General features: G+C 39.4%; 1 protein-coding gene and 1 long non-coding RNA gene across 2 annotated transcripts; one reads left to right on the top strand and one right to left on the bottom strand.

The window, feature by feature from the left end:
* Nucleotides 1-2,307: 2,307 nt before the first annotated feature.
* LOC114352799 (uncharacterized) lies at nt 2,308-2,810 on the bottom strand. The gene is made up of 2 exons (XR_003655886.1): nt 2,660-2,810; nt 2,308-2,523 (listed from the first exon to the last, which is right to left on the bottom strand). It is a non-coding gene; the product is annotated as an uncharacterized LOC114352799 (long non-coding RNA).
* A 101-nt stretch (nt 2,811-2,911) lies between these two features.
* On the top strand, nt 2,912-20,692 carry Tango10 (transport and golgi organization 10). The gene is made up of 15 exons (XM_028304527.1): nt 2,912-3,136; nt 3,760-3,900; nt 4,424-4,521; nt 5,324-5,405; nt 5,890-6,009; nt 7,879-8,015; nt 9,402-9,518; nt 11,266-11,378; nt 12,061-12,220; nt 14,378-14,492; nt 15,421-15,528; nt 17,370-17,458; nt 17,770-17,886; nt 19,593-19,671; nt 20,055-20,692. Exons 1-15 carry the CDS (start codon nt 3,047-3,049, stop codon nt 20,109-20,111), a joined length of 1,623 nt encoding a protein of 540 aa, XP_028160328.1. The 5' UTR covers nt 2,912-3,046; the 3' UTR covers nt 20,112-20,692.
* Nucleotides 20,693-20,699: the final 7 nt, after the last annotated feature.

The following is a 20,699-nucleotide window of genomic DNA, read 5'->3' as shown; positions in this document are numbered from 1 at the left end:
AACTGGCTTAATTTCCATAAAACATATTTTAATAATCTTACAAGTGGATTAGGCCTCCTGGGAACACCACTATAAAAACGTGCTTAGTTCTTCACCTCGTTAAGGTAGTACGGAATAAAGTACATAACATTGCAGTTATTTTTTTATCTTTTTTTTTTATTATTTTAAAGTCGAAAATGACAATGTTCCGAGGGTTTCCGGGATTCGTCTCTTGGTGATAATATAGCTTTTATGATGCATTACATAATAAAAAAAGCAATTTCTTAAGAAAGCTTAAGAATAACGAATAAAATAAAAATAAATGTTGAGCTCCATACAAAAAAAAAAGTAATTATTGTCAATAACTTATTAAAAAATAACTTTATCAAGAAAAGTTACATAACATAAAATATTTCTTTTTGGCAAAGGAACACATTGGCGTAGTTATTTTTACAAAATTTGGCAGTTTTTAAATTTTTTATTTTTTTTATTTTTAAATCCAAAATGACAATGTTCCGAAGATTTCCGAAATGCGACACTTGGTGATAACATAGCTTATATGTTGCATTACATAATACAAAAGTCAATTTCTTAAGAAAGCTTAAGAATAACGAATAAAATAAAAATAAATGTTGAGCTCCATACAAAAAAAAAAGGAAATTGTCAATAACTTATTAAATAATAACTTTATCAAGAAACGTTACATAACATAAAATATTCCTTTTTGGTAAAGGAACTCATTGGCATGTTTATTTTTTCAAAATTAGGCACTTGATTTTTGAGCGACGCTAAGTCTATGAAGCTCTAATATCAGCCCACCGTGCGGCACCACCACACCAAGCACCAACCATTGCACCATGCGGGTTCGATTCCCTGCCCGAGTCACGGAGCACGGCCCGAGGTGCCCGAGCTTTTTCTTTTTTGGAGAATGCCAGTAGAGCCAGGCCGTAATCAAAGTTTAGATCTCCCTTATAACATTAGGTATTTAATTAGGTTTTAAATATCAAAACAATGTTGAGTTCATAATAATTTATTTTTATTAATTCAGTCTTCTTAATAAATCTCTATTAAGTAGAAATATTTTACATACACATTGATAAGAATGAAAAACATTTATTTTACAATTTTATAATGCCTATTGGCACAGTGGAAGGCGCTCCCTTTGAGCTGCGCTGTGCGTGATAAAATCTAATGGATGATTTTATTCGACAAACGTATGAGCTTATCGCGTGAAATAGATAAAATGGCGCGATACAAGCTTATCGCGGCGCATATCCTTGGCTTACCTACAGTTGGTTCAAATTATGTTTTGTAATTTCACAGTATGAAGATGACAACTTCATTCAGTATACAGTAGGTATTTATTATAAAACAGTACATAATAATTGTTTTCCTATTAAAGCAAAAATAAAATTTAAAATAAATGATTTCAGATATGTGCAGTGTGCACAACTCCAATGATACAGCAATGAAATTCAAATAAAATAGTGTTGTAGATTTACAGATTTTTGGGTTGTAAAACTTTTGTTGCCAATGAACAAAATTTTATTCAGCTAAGTCTGGTGAAAAAAGAAGACAAGCATTATTGGCACAGAAAATTGGTAGTATGATCATTTTCCAAACATTATCTTATCTTGCCAAGATTTTAATAGGATTATCATTAGGTACTTATTTTAAAAGGAATATTGAGGCACTTTAAAATTATTAAAATATGCAGGAAAAACAATTGCATAAGGCTTACCATTCCAACAGATATAACAAGTATTACAATAATCAAAAGTATAGGAATGTTATTACTTAATTTTATGAATTAACTATATCTTTACAATCATCAGTATGTAGGTACTTGAATAAAGACAATATACCTTTTTACAGTTTAAACAATAGTTGCCAAATGCTAACAAATATTTTACAATTTGGTTTTAAGGACACAAAATTTATTTAAAACATCGACTAGGACACTTTGTCACATAATGTCTGTAATTTTTGTGGCTCTGAGATAATATTTTTTGATGAGGTGCATGTAGCCATTCATCAGAGCCATCGCAGCAGTCACAGATTCCATCGTTGACTTTATTTGATGGCACATTGTTGTAGGCCACTTGCTTGCTCGGATATTGGGTGTCGCAAAAAAAGGTGCCATTTACACAGGCCGTTGTGCTCGGTTCATCTGAAGAGTCATCACAGTCACAATAATCGTCATTCACTTGCTCGAATGGTATTCTTTGATCGGAGTTCAGACATTTGAATTGCATGTTTGAATCTGGCCGATATTTCGGCATCAAGGCATAATGCACACCTCTTATGATGCCATTTTCGTTTATGTACTTATCTGCTTCTGAACGAATATGTTCTTTTGGATCCAATTTGGAATGATCTATCACGGTTACTATTTTAAAGCCGGCAGCGGTTTCAGATGTGATCGTCAAAAAGAAGTACAACTGGTACAAGATAAAACTTATAAAAACGCATGCCGCGAGCACGATAACATTCTTTTTCTTCTTAAGACCCATCTCAGTTAATAGATAAGCACCTTTTTACTTGCTGTAATCAGATAAATCTTTACATAACCAGTTATGAATAACATCCACTTGTTTTATTAATCTAAGCTTGTTACACTCAATAGTTTTAACATTATTTTGGTGATTTAATAAAACTTTATGCTACATGACGTAGGTACTTATGAATTTTAAACGGTTCTTTGCATCAAAACAATTCGTAGAAGGTATTTTTTCTTCAAATTTTTAAATCAAAACAAACAAACATTTTTCACACAAGTACACGCCATGACTTGCACGTTCCGTAATACGTGGTTTGACATAACGATTTTGATTGTGTGGAACTGAAAAAAAGATATGTTGAAGTCGGAATAATCTTTTTTTATGTATTTGCTTAAAAAAAAAGTATAACGTCACTTTGACATTAATGACAGACCAGCTGTTAAAAAAAGCTGTGAAATTGGTGGAAGATTGTTTGCTAAAAGTTAATGAAAATAATCCATATTTAGTGAATTTTATACAACTGTGCGTTTATAATTTATAGAGATGAGGATATAAGCAAGTGTGGAATGATGAGTTACCTTACCGTGGACAGGCAAACGCCGTCCTCTAGCACAGACAAGTCTGGTGATGCAAGCGACAATAATGATGATCTTGAGGTAATCTCGGTTTAACTAATTTATTAGATAACACCTTTCGTAAACATATGCTAGAATACCAAGGGTATTTTGACCTAGATGAAGCCGCATCTACCGCAACCATTATGGTGTTAAAAAATCTCATTCAGATCATTTTGATCAGGAAATTTTAAGGAAAATATTCTTACTTTTGAAGTAAACAAAAAGACATACGATTATTGGAACTAACTTTGATATGATGGTTCCTTGGGTAACAACACCTTGCTTGAAATGTTATTAGAAAGTGATATGATGGAATGTAAACATACTTGCAAAATTGCACTGTTTACTTCTTTTGAACACCAATAACAGATGCTTAGTGTCTTTTAAAATTATTTGTAAAAATGCAATAATAACATTTCAAAACCTATTTATATTGTGTTTACATTATAAAACCAGGTTGGGGGCGTGGCCTAACTAATAATTGTCTAAAAATAGATGTCAACATGTTTGATAACAAAACATTTTTTTTGCAAAGTTATGAAAAACTTTTAAAAATATTTTTAAATGAGTCAGTGTTCATTTTTTGTCATCATCATCATTTCAACCACAGCTCCCCCAACTATTAGTTTTATTTAATCCTATTATTTTTAATTTTTGAGCAGGTGGACAACTCCAAGAGCGTCCTCCTCAAGATCGCCACGTTGTATGCGGAGCAGCTGATGAGCGACCTAGTCCTGGAGGTGGCAGGCGTGGGGTACCCGGTCCACCGGCTCATACTGTGTGCCAGCAGTGAAGTCTTCCAGGTAAATGATCATGTTCACAAGCACAGAAAACCGCACATCAGTCTACTTAATACAATTTTGTTGCTAAATCAGACTTTTTGACCAGCATTTAAAAAATATTTATTTTATTTCAAACTTATATGCACATAGAACAGTGTAAATAAGGCGGACTTAATGCCTTTCGGCATTTTCCTCCAGTCAACCTTAGGACCAAACTGAAAATAAAAAAATTATATGCAGCAATTTTAGCTTGATGTGCAGTCATTTACAAGATAAATTTGTTGAAACATTCTTTAGTATCTGAGATTATTCTGTTCTACATTTTTGGTAATCTGAATTTTTTGTCAATTTTGCTCACTTTGTCATTGTGCTTAAAATCAACACAAAATTAATATTTCTAAGCAAATTAGTAAAATCTTACTAAAACATATTATTTATTATTATCTATTTAAACATATAATTTAGGTTAAACTTAATATTGTGCTGTGTACTATCCTTAAATAAATAAAATAAAAGTATAAAAATTATTACCATTTTGTTCCAGGTCATGTTGATGAACCGTGAATGGAGCGAATGGCGGGAGAGCCGCGTGGTACTGCAGGAGACACCGACCGCCGCTTCTGTGTTCCCGCATTTTTTGAAGTAATTCACTATTAAAAAAAAATCCACACTAAGGCGATTATCACACTACACCGCGCTCCGCCGCGGTACGCGGGACGACAGATTTAATTATTGTACGCAAGTACCTCAGTTTGTATAGAAAACATGCGCGGCACAACACACTGACAACGCGTCTGCGCGCGGGATTCGTTATATGTAATCACGCGGACCGCGGCGGAGCGCGGTGCAGTGTGATGATCGCCTAAGAGCGCTTTTACATTTAGGCGACTTTGGCAGCGACAAACCCGCGACAGACGCGCTGCCGATAATTTCATACTTTAAGACAGAGAATGCCTGGCTTCACATTATTAAAACGCCGCTGCCGCGCTGCTGTCGCGCTTCTAACGCCTAAAGGTAGCCTTTCGAACTAAGCGTCACAGACGCAGCGTCTTTAGCTTTGGTCTTAAAGGTAGCCTTTCGAAGCGAGTTAGTGACGCGGCGGTGGTGGTACAAAACCATACCTAAAGACGCTGCGTCTGTGACGCTTAGTTCGAAAGGCTACATTTAAGTGATGGCTTTAATGTGAAGGCGTCTAATGCCCGTTTTCACCATCAATCCTTAATTTTAAGTGACCCCTATGATATTGATAACACATACTCATAACAGAAATTTTGTTTTCATAGGGGTCACTTAAAAATTAGAGATTGATGGTGAAAACGGGCAAAAGTGATGGTGAAAACGGGTTCTAATCCCATCAGAGACAGTCAATTTCAAGTTCCAAATCATGAGTATATGCCACATTATAGTTAAGAAATATGCCACATTTATATTTGGTCTTTTCCAGGTACTTTTACACTGGACAAATTCGGATATCCCATCAGACTGTGCTTCCCGTATTATCGCTGGCTGATAAATACAATGTTAAGGTACATTTATTTAACCATTAAAATGTGTATTTTTAAATACGTAGAGAAATTAAATCTAGTTTCGAGCGTCACTAGGCGTCACTTCATAATATCGGCCTTAGGCTAAGAACTCGTGGCGCGATTTTCACCCGCGCTCGCGGCGGTTGCGGGCCCGCAGCTTCTGTAGAATGCAGATACTTATGTAAAAACTAATGCATTACTCACGACGCGGTTTTCGCCCGCAGCGGGCGCGGTTGTAATCGGGTCCAGCTCGGCGGTTTTCGCCCGCGCGAAAACCGCCCGATCGGCGGGCGACCATTTTGTTCCAGTGACTTAGTCAATTAAAAATCACGCCGTGAGTTCTTTGAATAACCGCGCAAATAACGGCTCCTGTGAGTTTTGAAATAAAACCGCAATTCCACAACCGCCGCGGGCGAAGGTGAAAGTCGCGCCGTGAATTCTTAGAGTCCACATTGCATTTTCCCTTAATCTTATCATTCCCCAGGACCTGGTGACGCTGTGCCTGACGTATATGTCGCAGCACATCGCGCAGGCTGCCAAGCGCGGCCAGCTCATCGCCTGGATGCAGTACACCATGGCATGTGGCCATAATGACGTCGCCAAGGTACGCGCTTATTTCTTCAGCACTGAGATCGAAACTCAGAGTCGCATTAGAAATTTACACACACAAAGTAATCAAAATATGTGCTCATTATCCACTGCGGTATCAGTACTCAACGTTCGAATAATCTTTAGTACTACCCAAGCAATGTAAACTGTTTACATTATGACGTCGCTGCTGTCATCATTGTTGTTACGAGCAATGTGTTCTGTTTTTGGGCATATTTCCACAGAATAATAATAAATAAGTACTACGTACAGAAGTTATACTTCGCGACGGTATTTAAAAAAAATGTATGCTCAATGTCATTAACAATATGGTGTAATTAGCCGGTCTCAAGAGTCAAGCACCATTTTGTTGACAAACGTCAGTGATCGGCACTGCGCCGAAGGTATAGGGCTGACTTCGGTAAAATGATGTGACATGAGGTGCCAAACTGCAGAAAATGGCGGAGGAAATACATGAAGTAACATGAATAATATTAACTACCTACTTATTTACCTCTCAGTGTCTTCAGGCAACTTAAAAAAGTACATTCTGTGTTTTTATTATTATTTAGGCAGTTAAATACTGCACAGTATTTAATACACCATTTTCTTTATTTTTTCTATCACACACAAGAATACGCGTGCGTGAGTCAATGTTCGCTCGTATGTAGGGTTTCTGATTTCTCGACCTATTTTTTTTCTCGAGTTTCGAGAATTCTCGAGGCCAAAGTCTCGAGTTTTCTCGGGTCTCGAGTCTTTTAATGAAAACTGCTGAAATCGGTTGAAATTTAATAAAAACACAGGTTTTTTTTAATCTAATATACCTACTTTTATGCACAACAATCAATATTAGAATTTAGTACCACTTATTTTGGTAAGGAAATAAACAAAAAATAAAATCTTTCATAATTGATATTTACTAATAATCATAACAAAAGTCATAAAGTCGCGTGCCCTTTAAGGATAAATAACAATAAAAATCTGGAGCTACAATTAGCAAAATTACGATAAATAAAAAAATCTTTTAAAAATGGCATCTTTTAATTAAGGCTACACTATGAAAACGTATTGTTTTCAATGTTTTTTCCAGTCAATTGTGTGTGTCTTGTTAGCTGTCCTTAAATAAATAAATAAATAGTTTTTTTTATGAACAAAAAAAACTTTTTATTAAATTTTTAAATATCCTACAGATTACGACTTGAATAAACTTTGCGAGAAGGTACGAGTACCTAACCTAACGTCTGTTAGGTAAGGTAACTGTCTAGTTAACAATTTTTTCAGTCAGATTAAACATATATAATAAATATAGCATACTCGTTGGTGAACATTATTACTTAGTTTCAATTGTTTCAATTAAGATCATGACTTGCAAATCAAATCAGTTAAAAAAGGAAAGACTAGGCCAGTCTAAAAGCAACGATGACCTATTAAATAATAAAAAACTTACTTTTGTCTAAGAAAATCGGCTTTCAAGAATATTAAAGCTTTAAAATCGAAACTCGAGAATTCTCGAGCTCCGGCAATTTTTTTCTCGTCTCGAATGAAGACAAATTTCTCGAGTTTTCTCGAGTTCGAGAAAGCTCGAGCAGAAACCCTACTCGTATGTGATGCCTTGTCAAATAGTATCCTGTAGGGGGCCATCGTGCGTGTTTTGTTTTCGATGTAAACTCGCGGAGATGAACAGGCCTGATATTGCTGTGACACCGGCCCCGCCCCCTTGACACATCTCCCTTTAGTTTTTGTGATCTGTGGGCGTGTCTATACGCAACAACTACAACTATGGCTCACTCTTTCGTCAAATAAAACAACTGTGCCTATGCTCATTGTATCAAACTACATTAGCTTTTATTAGTATTACAGAAGGTTTAATTTCCAATGCCCGCAGGCGTGCCAGAACTTTGTGAAGTGGAACCTGGAGTGGGTGTGGTCGGACGCGGAGTTGGCCGAGCTGGACGGCGAGACGCTGCTGGCGCTGCTGCAGCAGAGCGACCTCGTGCTGCACAACGAGATGAGCCTCTACCAGTGAGTTGTGGACTTTATTGTCTGGGGCATAGGGCTCCTAACTGCTTGACTCTAGGTTATAAAATCCTTTGACGCCACACATTCCACATTTTGAGATAGGTGAGTGAGCTCTATTGTCTGGGGCATAAGTCTCTGAACTGCTTGACTCTCTAGGCCAATAGGTCACAAAATCCTTTGACTCACGGTCAACTTTTTGAGATGCGCCTCGTAGTAAGTTGCAGCTCTATTATTGTCTACAGCACAAGTCTCCAAACTGCTTGATGATGGCGAGGGCACCTTCTACTAGTGAATGAGCTCTATTATCTAGGGCATAAGTCTCTAAATTGCTTGAATCTCTCTAGGTCAATAGGTTGCAAAATCCTTTGATTTTTGAGACAAGCTTCTACCAGCATAGCGACCTCGTGCTGCACAACGAGATGAGCCTCTACCAGTGAGTGGGCTCTATTGTCTAGGGCATTGTTTCTCAAACTTATTTGAGATGCACCCCCTTTCGACCATACAAAAAAAAGCCGCCCCCCCCCCCCCTCCTCCAGTCAAGATTATTTATTGGTCGTATCGAGCAGTCTGGAATACATTCTCTCAGCGGTCGCAGGTTTTTTACAGATGGCCCGCGCCACTTTGGGAACCAATGGTCTAGGCTAGGGCATTAATCTCTAAATTGCTTGACTCACTCTAGGTCAATAGGGCGCCAAACCCTTTGACTCGCGGCAGCTTTTTAGTTGAGTTTCTACGAGTGAGTGAGCTTTATTATCTAGGGCATAAATCTCTAAATTGCTTGACTCATTCTAGGTCAATAGGGCGCAAAATCCTTTGATTCATGGACAACTTTTTGAGATGAGCCTCTACCAGTGAGTGAGCTCTCTCTATTGTCTGAGCCATAGGACTCCAAACCGCTTGACTCTCTCGAGGTTAATAGGTCACAAACACTTTACCTAGTGGGAAACTTTTGAACCTATACCAGTGATTTGCAAGCTTTGCAAGTGACTTCCAGAGCATAGGTCTTACTTCGCGAATTTCTTGCCTGATACTTGCACACCTCGGAAACTGCATATTTATGATGAATGAGCCTCAACCAGTGAGTGAGTGAAAGCTTTATTGTTTGGCTGGAGCATACTGGGGCAAACTGCTTGACTCTCTCTAGGTCATAGGTCACAAAATCCTGTGTCTCACGGACAACTTTTTAATTTAAGTCTACTAAGTGAGTGAGCTGGTCTGGGACACAAGTCTCGAAGTTCTTTCTTTCTTATTTTAAATCTACGGTTTCTAGGGGAGTTAAAGCTCTATTTTCTGGGGCATAGGTTTCAAATTTTTTTGTAATTCTTGGAATGAGCCTATATTTACATTGAGTTGGAGCTCTTCGTTGAAGATTTTTATTTTTGTCTTTAGTTTCGTGGTGCGGTGGCTAAGCAAGCAGCGGACGCGACTCGACGCGCAAGGACTGGGCGAGGCGGAGACCAAGCTACACTGGGACTCGTTGGTCGCTGCTGTGTTCTCACACGTCAGGTTAGTAAAATAGAAACGTTTACAAGTTTTGTTCTATTTATACAATACGGCAGCTTCGCCCGCGTGGTATTTTGTCTGTCACAAAAAACTTGATAACGCGTGATAACGCGCGTCCCATTTTCAAAAACCGGGATAAAAACTATCCTTTGTCCTTTCCCGAGACTCAAACTATCTCTATGCCAAATTTCATCAAAATCGGTTCTGTGGTTTAGGCGTTGAAACAAGACAGACAGAGTTTCTTTCGCATTTATAATATTAGTATAGATACCACCTTTTTTTGATGCTAAGGAAATTCATTGCGCTCTGTCACCACTGCGTGTGGCAGGCAGGGTGTTGTGTGAGATAGGAATCTCACACAACACCCTGCCTGCTTTTTAGAGCACCACCAGGATGGTGCTCTAAAAAGACGCTGCTCCGTCCTGAAAAGGACGGGGTATTGGCTCCGTGCACGATTACAGCGCCAACTAGCGTCCACAACTTTGTGGGCTCTGTCACATTGACATTTAGGTCGTATATTTGTGAAAAAATATCGAAATGAAAAAATAACAAATATTTTCAACTAATAAATTGTTGTGATACCACGATTTGGGTGGAAAAAAGGTTTTGAAATCATTTTGGTCATTCAAATCAAATGAGGTAAGTCCAAAAAGTGTGTTTAATTTTGATTGTGTCAGGGTTTGTTTACTTCATTTATAGTTGTAGTTTTACAGTAAAACAAAAAGAAAAAGCTACTTTAACGGTTTCATTATATAACAGTAAATATATTTAAATGTTTCTGTATCGCTAGTAATAAATTAAATATCGTTTTCAGATCGAAATGAGTATCGTTTTGAAGACCGGGTTTGTGAGAGTTACAATATCAAATTCCAACCACAAACCGTATTTAAAGGAAAGTTGTTGGTATTGGCTGGACAAGTCCGAGATGTAGAAGAATTAAGAACAAAACAAGGGCAGAGTTCAATAATTCACGCTCTCATCATAAGGCAAACATCTGTGCACAACAACTACTGTGACTCATTTTTGTACTACCACGTTGTATAGTTTAGTTATTTCCAAATTGTAAACGGCTATTAAAACAGCCCTATCGAAATACAGTCCACTCTTTTATTTAAGTTCCCAGTAGGACCCTTTTCATGCGATTAATTAATGATATTAAAATGTATTATGTACAATCGCTTTGCCATTGACAGATACATCTGATGACAGAGCTAACATTATTTCTACTTTTGACCACCATGAGCGCTGCGATAGATTATGTCCCCCCCACCTAGTACTTCGCACCCAGCGAATACCCACTAAAATCTGTATAATATGTATGTATTTAAAAAAAAAGTATATAAGTAGTATATCCGTTAAGCTAGCACCCATAACACAAGCATTAAGTTGATTACTTTGGGGCTAGCTGACGCTGTGTGAAATTGTTAAAAAAAATCTCTACGGTGTCCCGTCATTGCCCGAGTGGCGGGGTCACGAGTATCCGACTAAAGCCTTGGACTTCCACCTACATGGTAGACACTACCATTCCCATACAATGGACGTGGCAATGGTTCCCCCGCAACAAAAAAAAGAAAGGAACATTTGTACGGCGGTACGCTTTTTCCTCCCCTTGCGGAGTGTGAGAATCATTCATTTCATTAATTCCCGCGCGCATTCCGCTGCCTTCTTCTGTGAGATGACTTTCTCGCAGGAGGAGTGCAATACAGCTCTTATTTCAAAAGCGTTAAGGTTGTCATTCGCGTATGCGCAGGTTCCCGATGATGTGCCCGAACCAGCTGGCCAAGCTGCTGCTGTGCCCGCTGACGCAGGAGCACAAGGAGTTCTTCATGGAGCGCATGGCCATCGCCATGAGCTACCAGTCAGGTATGAGCTACCATTGCATGTAGCTAAAGTCCGGTCGCCGAGCAGTTAGAATTTTGTCCAATGACTCCAAGCTATCCATTCTTATCGCTCGCGCGTAATCATATTGCTGTCGCGACTATGCGACGGGCGGCCGCAGTGAGTGTGCGAGCGCGATAGCAATATAATTACGCGCGAGTGATAAGGATGGGTAGCTTGGGGTCATTGGACTAAATTCTACGTGCTCGGCGACCGGACTTTACCAGTCATCACCCTGTGTGATAGACGTGAGCTACTACTCAGATATGAGCGACCACTGCATATCGGTATACCATTGAATAAAAATCAACAATTCTGAAGTTTTTTAAGGGAAAATTAGTAAAAAAAAAGTACCTAACATATTAATAGTTTCAATTGTTCAAATATGTTGCACTCGTGTTCGCTGCTCGATTGTCAAAAAATCCTGTTTTCAAACAAATGTCACTCCAATTCGCTAAGCACCTCGTTCCATAACACCAAACCTTCAAAAAAGCGACCTTACTGGCTTGCTTCGAAAGTGAAAACGGGAGGTGAAGGTGCTAAGTTTACTTTTGCTAGGTGTAGGTATTTATGCGTTGTCAAGTAGCCCCTGCGGGTAATGTATACGTACACTCCTGGTGGTTGAACATGAGAAAAAAACTGCCATTTTAAAATATTTTCCACCCAGGTCAATACGAGCGCGTGGCAGAAGTGCAGCAATCGGAAGCGGGTCGTATGCTGTTCACACCACGCCTCTACACCGAGGACACGTGGGGTTCCGTGCTCGGCGTCGACAACTTCCACTCGCTGGCCTGCTACCACACGAGGACCTTCATCTTCAGCACCAGGTGACTGTGAAATCCATCTTCAGATCAATGGTCATATTTCAAAAGTTGGTAAACAGAAGAGGGTTGTGCTCGTGCAGCGAATATTATAGGTCGCGCAACGAATGTTGAGGCAAACACGTAGGTACTCACACTGATGAAATTTGAATAAACACAAACAATCCCGTACATATTCAAATATCTAATACACTAGCTACCATGCTCTTGATAGATGTCTGCAAGCTCTTGATTTTCTGTCGAAAGCATTTGTCTGTTCGCAAGACGAATCATTGCTTAGTGTTGATAGCCTCAACTCTCGTTCCGCGACCTATACTTGATGAAGACACATATACGCTTAAGTTTTAGACATACCGTGTACCTAAAATAGTAAGACACGGGTCTTAACGCGACGCCGCGAGCCGCCAGTCTGCTTGTGACCACGGCTGCCGCATCGCAGCCGAAACGTCAAGCCGTGAGTACACAATGTAACTCATTAATAAACGTCGCGTTAAGTAAGACCCGTAACTTACTATTTTAATGAGGGTTTTCGCGAATGAAAGATCCGCTAGATGGCGGGACGTGGATGTGGGGTCTGACTGCTGCGTGATTGGTGGATTTTGACATATCTGTCAATGTCATGTCAAAAATAACCAATCATGCAGCATTTGGACCTCGCGTCTACGTATTGCCATCTGGCGGCAGTGTTGCCAACTTAGCTACTTTATAGCTAGATTTAGCAACTTTTTGATGTCAAGCAGCTACATTTTTTTTAACTTGTAGCTAAATTTTTTAGCTACTTTTTCTAGCAACTATTGATTATGAAATATTTTTACAAAGTTATGGTAGCGGCATCCCCGGGACCCCGACAAACAAAATTAGTATTAGCAATATACGATACGACTCACGTAAATCGGTGCGGAATAACTTTGGGGATTCCCTCGTTTGAGTGGTTTTGGCCTGTGGGTGGGGGGGAATTCCCTTAAACTACTATTTATGGACTAAGTGTTTGTTTTTATTTTCTCTCTCACAATCACAAGTCGCTGTTAGACTCGCTTGGTTGGTCGGAGTTAAACAGGTTTTTCTGTGTGAAAATGGATTTACCGTTAAAAAAAAAAGTCATACGCACAGAAGTATAGATCGGAATGGGAAAATGTGGATGAGTTCAAAAGTTGGTTAAAACCAGCAAGAGGAGACTCGACTAAAGCACTCTATGGAAATAGTCTGATTTATTAACTGCAGTGTTTTATTTCTTTAGTATTTTATTTGTTTCGGAATTCAGCTACTTCTAGCTACTTTTTAGGGAGAAAAAAATACTCAATCTAGCAACTTTCTGTTAAATTCCTAGCTACGAGCCTTTGGTAGCTGTTGGCAACACTGTCTGGCGGACCCTCATTGAAATGGAACGCGAAAGTTTAAAATCTTATACTGTGTACCTTTTTTACGGCGATAAATGGCGTGCGACTTGCGATCCCAGATTCATTGACTGGCCATTAGTCCGCGGATAACCTGATGAATTTAAATAAAAATAGTTTAAATTTAGCAGACGCAGTTTTATTGCAGAGAGATTACCACAGACAACAAGATGGCGACATAGAGCGATTTGTCTATTAACTAGAGACGTAACTACATACTACTGTAGATCTGCTGAATCGGTAAATAGGGTTCAATATTAATAAATACAACAGTTTCTTGGCTGTAAAAATCAAAATCAAAAATATTTATTCAGTTTAGACCACTAGTGGCACTTATGAACGTCAATAGAAAATAATAAAAAAAGAAAAAGGTAGCCCATTATGGGGCACTTTACATGTCTCCTTATCTTTTGGGCCCTACCAGCGCTACGAGACAAACATATNNNNAAAAAAAAAAATTTATATTTATTATCACTTGGCAATTTTCAAAAAAATGAAACACGAAAATCTACAACAATAACTGGCAGTTTAAAGTTAATTTCAAACCTACATTATATTGTAACACTTGTTTGTTATGAATGGACGAATGAACATAGTCTCATCACTCAAATGATCGGAAAATTTCGCTCCATGTCGGTTCCATTCGGTTTACGATACGAACTCGAGTCAGAGAGAATTCAACTCGAGTGGGTTCGAGTTACGCCCAACTCGAGTTAACCCGAGTTACTTACTCGAATTGACCATCACTATTAACATTGTCCCGCCGCAGGTCGTCGATGGCGGAGGTGTGCTCGGAGCGGCCGGCCGAGTGGTCGGTGGACCTGTACCCTAAGGGCGTGTGGTTCCGCAAGAGCCTGCTCATCGTCTGGGCCGGCACCTTTGACGTGAGTCTACTTATTATACTAACATTCCATCATTCAAAGTCCAAAGTCAAAGCTTTTATTCAGTACTTGGGCTCTTTCCAGAACGCTTATAAACATCATAAACTTATAATACACTAGCTGACCCGGCGAACTTTGTTCCGCCTTAATGGCAATAAATAAGCAGACTTTTTTTAATTTCGAACGGGATAAAAAGTATCCTATGTCCTTCTCCTGGCTCTAAACTACCTCCCTGACAATTTTCAGCTAAATCGGTTCAGCCGTTCTTGAGTTATAAGCGAAGTAACTAACACGACTTTCTTTTATTATATAGATTAGCGGCCGCCCGCGACTTCGTACGCGTGGATCCCGTTTTACCCCCTTAGGGGTGGAGTTTCAAATCCTTTCTTAGCGGATGCCTACGTCATTACATCTACCTGCATGCCAAATTTTAGCCCGATCCGCCCAGTGGTTTGGGCTGTGCGTTGATAGATCACTATGTCAGTCAGTTACCTTTGAGTTAGATAAATTTAGATATCACCACTTGATTCCGTCATTGACGTGTGATTGATACGGTACAGTCAGCGTCAAATAGTTTAGACCCAAAAGTTGACAACACAACCTTATTACAATTGTAACAAAAACGTGTTGAGAACTTATTGTCTACTTTGGGTGTCACAAAATAATTGACGCTGACTGTACTGGCGCCATTAATTTCGGCACAGCAAATAGGATAGTCTCTGCCCTGGTACTTTGCAGTGAATACTAAATAGGCGCCCAATCAATGAGGTTTTTTTTGTGCTCATATCACAGCCACATGAAAAGAATGAATCAGCCTGTCAATCTCAATACCAGTGTGAGATCACAAGTCTAATAAGGTTGTGGGTATGCCCATCGTACACACGTGGTATACGTCTATAACTTATGATCTGCAGTTAACAATTCTCTGCAGGTGCCAGAAGTGGTACTGCGGACGGTGCGCATCGCGATCACGTGCCAGAACTGTCCCGAGCGCGCGCCCGACGACTGGGCCGGGCCCGAGCCCGACGTCAGGGTCAAGGTACAGTACCCAGAATCATCATCATCATCGTCATTTCAGCCACAGGACGTCCACTGCTAAACATCCTTCCTAGGCTTGTGTACTATGTACTATGTACTAATAGGAAGCAATTCCTTTAAGTGAACGAGAACGAACTATTCCTTTTAGGTCGTTCAAATCGGTCTTTTAGTTCACTTTAGTACAGCTGATCACGAATGAATAGGTGTGAACGAGACGTGAAATTGGTGACAAGCGCGCGCGAGCGAGATGGATTCGGCTCTGTGAGTGTGTTGCGAGTATTTTGCGACATTGTACTTTAAGGTGATAGTAATAAAGACGATTTTCGTCCGATCTGATTAAAAATCGATGTACTAAAATGAACTAATAGTGCTAGAATGAGACGTGAGATTAGTGACATGTGAGCGCGAGTGAGATGGGTACGGCTCTGTAACTCTGTTGCGAGTATATTTGATATTGGGCCATAAATACATAGGAATAAAGACTTTTTTCGTTCGATCTACCTAATAGAATCAGTGTACTAAAATGAACTAATAGTACTTGAAGACCGAACTAGTTCATTTGACCGATTGTACTAGTTTGGAGCGATCCGTTTAGTGTCCGAGTAAAAACAAGCCTAATTCTTCCCCAATGACTTCCAAATCGCACGGTTGGTAGCGGCCTGCATCCAGTACCTTCATGCTACCTTTATCAGGTCGTCGGTCTACCTTGTGGGTGGTTGTCCCACGCTGCGTTTTCCGGTACGTCCCAGAATGTTACTGTATTTATTATTATACTAGCTTTCCGCCCGCAGCTTCTGGAATTTTGTCTGTCACAGAAAAACAATATCGCGCGCGTATTTGCTCACCGTTTAGACCTACCCTGGACTAGGTACGACAAACATTTTAAAACCAAAATCAGCTCAATCGGCCCAGCCATAATCAAGCCAAGTTCTCGAGTTTTAATCAGATTAACGAATATCAATTCATTTTTATTTATACAGGGTGGAAACGATAAGTGATCTCACTCGATTATTTCTAAACTATACAAGATATCAATAAACTAGTTACTGATCCTGAAAGTCCTTCATGAGCTCTATCAAACGGTATTAATAATAGATTACAGAATAAACTAGAACTATCCGAAAAATCAATGTTTCCAGCTTCCATACATTTGGTAAAGTCACATTATTTTAAAAACTACACATGATATCGTAAAACTGATTACTGATTCTAAAAGTCCTTTACAAGCTCTATCCAATGGTATCAATAATAGGTTACAGAATAAACTGGATCTATCCAAAAAGTCAATGTTTCCTTTTTCCATACATTTTGTACTACCACATTTATGACACTCATCTTTTGATAATATTATAGCAAGTAAAGCCTAAAACCAATGTTTTTCATGAATAATTTAAAATAAGAATACAATTTACGAGTTTATTTTAAGAGTTTATTATTAAATAAACAAATTACACTTCTAATATTGTGTGTCTGGCATACATTTAGTATGGAACTGGAAACATTGAATTTTCAGATAGATCCAGTTTATTCTGTAACCTATTATTGGTACCGTTTGAAAGAGCTCTTGAAGCACTTTCAGGATCAGTAATCAGTTTTTCAATATCTCGTATAGTTTAGAAATAATCGAGTGAGATCACTTAACGTTTCCACCCTGTATAGATTAGGTGTCCAAAAATAGTCTCATGTTGAAGCCCAGAGGTAGACCATCTCAAGGGCTACTCGAATCCCATGTATGTTTCGCAATTTTTGACAGTTTTCGAGTTATGATTTTTTTAAAGAAGTTTAGAGAGAAGAGAAATAAATTGTACCACTGGCTCAAGTTATTTTTGTGAACTTTTTCAGATTGGAATCTTAGTATGGGGAGTGCAGAAAGGTGTAGAACACGTCTCTTCTGTCGTAGAGAGGGTGCATCGGTTCTCATCGCAAAACAGGTGAATTTACTTATCTATATACAGTTTCAAGGTAGGGTAGGGTTGGGACGTGAAAAAGTGGTCATTGGGAGCCTACTTGCAAATAAAAGATTTTTGATTTGTTATTTCACAAATTACTAATACTCCCGTTAGCTCCTCATACTAAGCTAAATATGCTTGTGTCACGAGTGAGCTCACCACAATAGTCGAGCGGCGGCGGGGACCGAACCCGCGTTCCCCGGATCACGAGTCGGCCAGTCCGACCCCTTCACCGTTCGGCTATCGTGGCTTAAATAAATTATTATTTATTTACTTAGTATTCTGTTTCGCAGAGTGCTCAACATAGACGGAGCGTTAGACTTTGACGAGTTAAACACTCCTCTCTACACGCCGTCCGCCAGCGAGGCCACCACCACTATAGAGCCGCCAGTGACCCACAAGGGACCCACGTGAGTCACGCCCTTTTATACATTACTGGCAGTTCGAAGCGATGGGAGGCCGATAACCTACTCACTGCGGCCGCCCATCGCAGTCTCAACAACAACATAATTAAACTTTCGAGCGATAAGGATGAGTAGCTTGGGGTCATTGGACAAAATTATTTCTGCTCGGCGACCGGACTTTACCTAGCATAGGCATCAGTCTCATACGATATCATTTCAGCCACAGGACGTCTACTGCTACCATACCCTCAATGATTTCCACATTGCCCGGTTTGTAGCGGCCTGCTTCCAGCGCTTCCCTGCTACCTACATTTATGAGATGATCATCGGTCGACCACAATTTTTTTTAAAATAATATAACTAAAGCCTGGTCCGTGAGCACGTAGAATCCCGTCCAATGACCCCAAGTTACCCATCCTTATCGCTCGCGCGTAATGAGGATCATTTCGATTTTTAGCTGTGAATGCAGATTTATAGGTCTAAGAAATCCTTAATATACAGTCCAAAAATTTTTGTTCTATGACAAAAATTGACAAAGTTATGGCCAAATTACTAAAAAAGTTCACTGACCGCCCGGCGCGGGACCGATGACGTCACTATATCCGATCCGAACGCTGCCGGCGTACTGCGTGGATAGAAAATATTTTTTTCTAGCCATACTATCAGTTTTAGAGAAAACTTTTTATGACATTTATTCATCAGAATAAAGTAAGCTATCGATAGGTAATTTAAAAAAAAAAGAAATTATGAAAAATATCGCAAAAAATCCATACGCTCATACGATTCAATGGAACGCGGAGACGCGAGTAGGGTCTCCGCGGTGGTATATTTGGCGATTTATGCAAATAAAGTGTTCATAAGTGTTGTTAGTGACTTGCCTCTCCCCCCTCTTACCAAGGCAAGAAGCTGGGTAAGGCTTGCTCCTCCCCCCAGGCTTTAAGCTGGGTATGACTTATCCCCCCCCCTCCCTCTAGGCCAGAAACTGGGTATTAGCATTCATATTATGTATTATTATGTTCAATACAAACAATCATAAAGTTACACTCTCCCCAACCGCGTCTCCGCATTCCATCGAATCCTATAAAAATGTGGTTTTTGGACANTCATATTATGTATTATTATGTTCAATACAAACAATCATAAAGTTACACTCTCCCCAACCGCGTCTCCGCATTCCATCGAATCCTATAAAAATGTGGTTTTTGGACACTTATTTTTCACAATTTTTATTTTTAAAAATTACTGGTCGATAGGTTACTTTATTTTGAAGAATAAATGTTATTAAAAGTTTTTTTCTAAAACTGATAGTTTATCTGGAAAAAAATATTTTCTATCCACGCAGTACGCCGGCTGCGCTCGATTCGGATATAGTGACGTCACGCGGCCCTGCGTACGTTGACTTTTAGCGGCAAAAACGGCCTATGTTTATTACTTAATATCTTCGTAAGTAATGGTCCGATTTGGATAATTCAAAAAGATATATCTTTCTTATGTCTTAAAGATTAACGTAGATACTAGTTTTATTGCATTTTCTACAACAGTACTGATCCTCATTATATTGCTCATACACTCACTGCGGGCGCGCGTCGCACAGTCGCGACAGCAATATAATTACGCGCGAGCGATAAGGATGGGTAACTTGGGGTCATTGGACGGGATTCTACGTGCTCACGGACCAGGCTTTAGTTATATTAATTTGTGTCACATTTCAGTCGGTGTCCAAAATGTACGGACACTAGCGACGACCCAGAACCGAGGCATCTATTGGGACCCAACAGAGACCAATTACGGGTAAGTTTTAAAATTGTATACTCGTATTATATCGTTTATTATGAGCAGCTAAATCTCTACACACAGCGTACTCTTATGATCAGCTCTGTACATACACAGTATACTAGACTTGTAAATATACAAAGTCTCATCATGTCAAATGAAACCAGTTGATGTTAAAAATTCAGTTCATCCACTTTTCTAAAGTGAACAGCTCCGCACTGTGGGGCGAGATTTTCGTGCAATAGAGATCATTTCAATAGAAATTATTGGAAGCGATAGATTTAATATTTGAAAGGTTTTCTCTCATTTAAAGATGATTGCAGAGACACAACAATCTTAAATTGAATTGAAGTTCAAAGTAATCATGCCTATTTTATCAATTTAATGGTCTCCATCCACAGATACAAGTAGTAATCGTCCCGCTAACGGACTACTGTCACGTGGGCGACGCGGCGTGACGCTCCCCGCCCCCGTGACGTCACGCGAACGCTCAGTGCTCGGTGTGAGACGTTAACCAATGCAGCGGTCAAGTGCGAACTCTTCTGACTAGACGAGCCGTTCAGAATGAAGAAATAATCGGCTGTTTAAAATAAATATATAATATCATGCAATGTAAACTCTATTATAACGACACACAAGGGACTGAGCTTTTTCGGTGTTATTGAGAGTGGTCGTTAAATAGAGTGGAACGGTAATGCGGAGAGAAAGCAAGGTAAACCAATATTTCGACGTTATAAGGGGTTTGTCGTCAAATCGAGTAACGTTGTAAAGAGATTAATATTGTATTTCTTGTGTGCGCGTGCACCGGTTATCAATAACATCTGTTCCTCAATGAGTAGTTGATAAGTATCAATTGTGAGCATTCTTTTAGTTCAGAACAGCCTGTCTAGTACGTATGATAGTTGAAAGGACATACTACACATTTTCGATGTAGCTACGTAATGTGCCAGTGCCTATTTGATTGCCGTCGCCCGCACAATTGGCCAAGTGCGTTTGAACCGACTGCCTCGGGTGAGATCCGAAAATACGTTTCGTGATTCGACTTA

This window comes from Ostrinia furnacalis, unplaced genomic scaffold, assembly GCF_004193835.3.
Source record: "Ostrinia furnacalis isolate ACB-3 unplaced genomic scaffold, ASM419383v2 OfSCF1453, whole genome shotgun sequence".
Lineage (NCBI taxonomy): Eukaryota > Metazoa > Arthropoda > Insecta > Lepidoptera > Crambidae > Ostrinia > Ostrinia furnacalis.
This window is presented reverse-complemented; position numbering and strand designations above follow the sequence as displayed.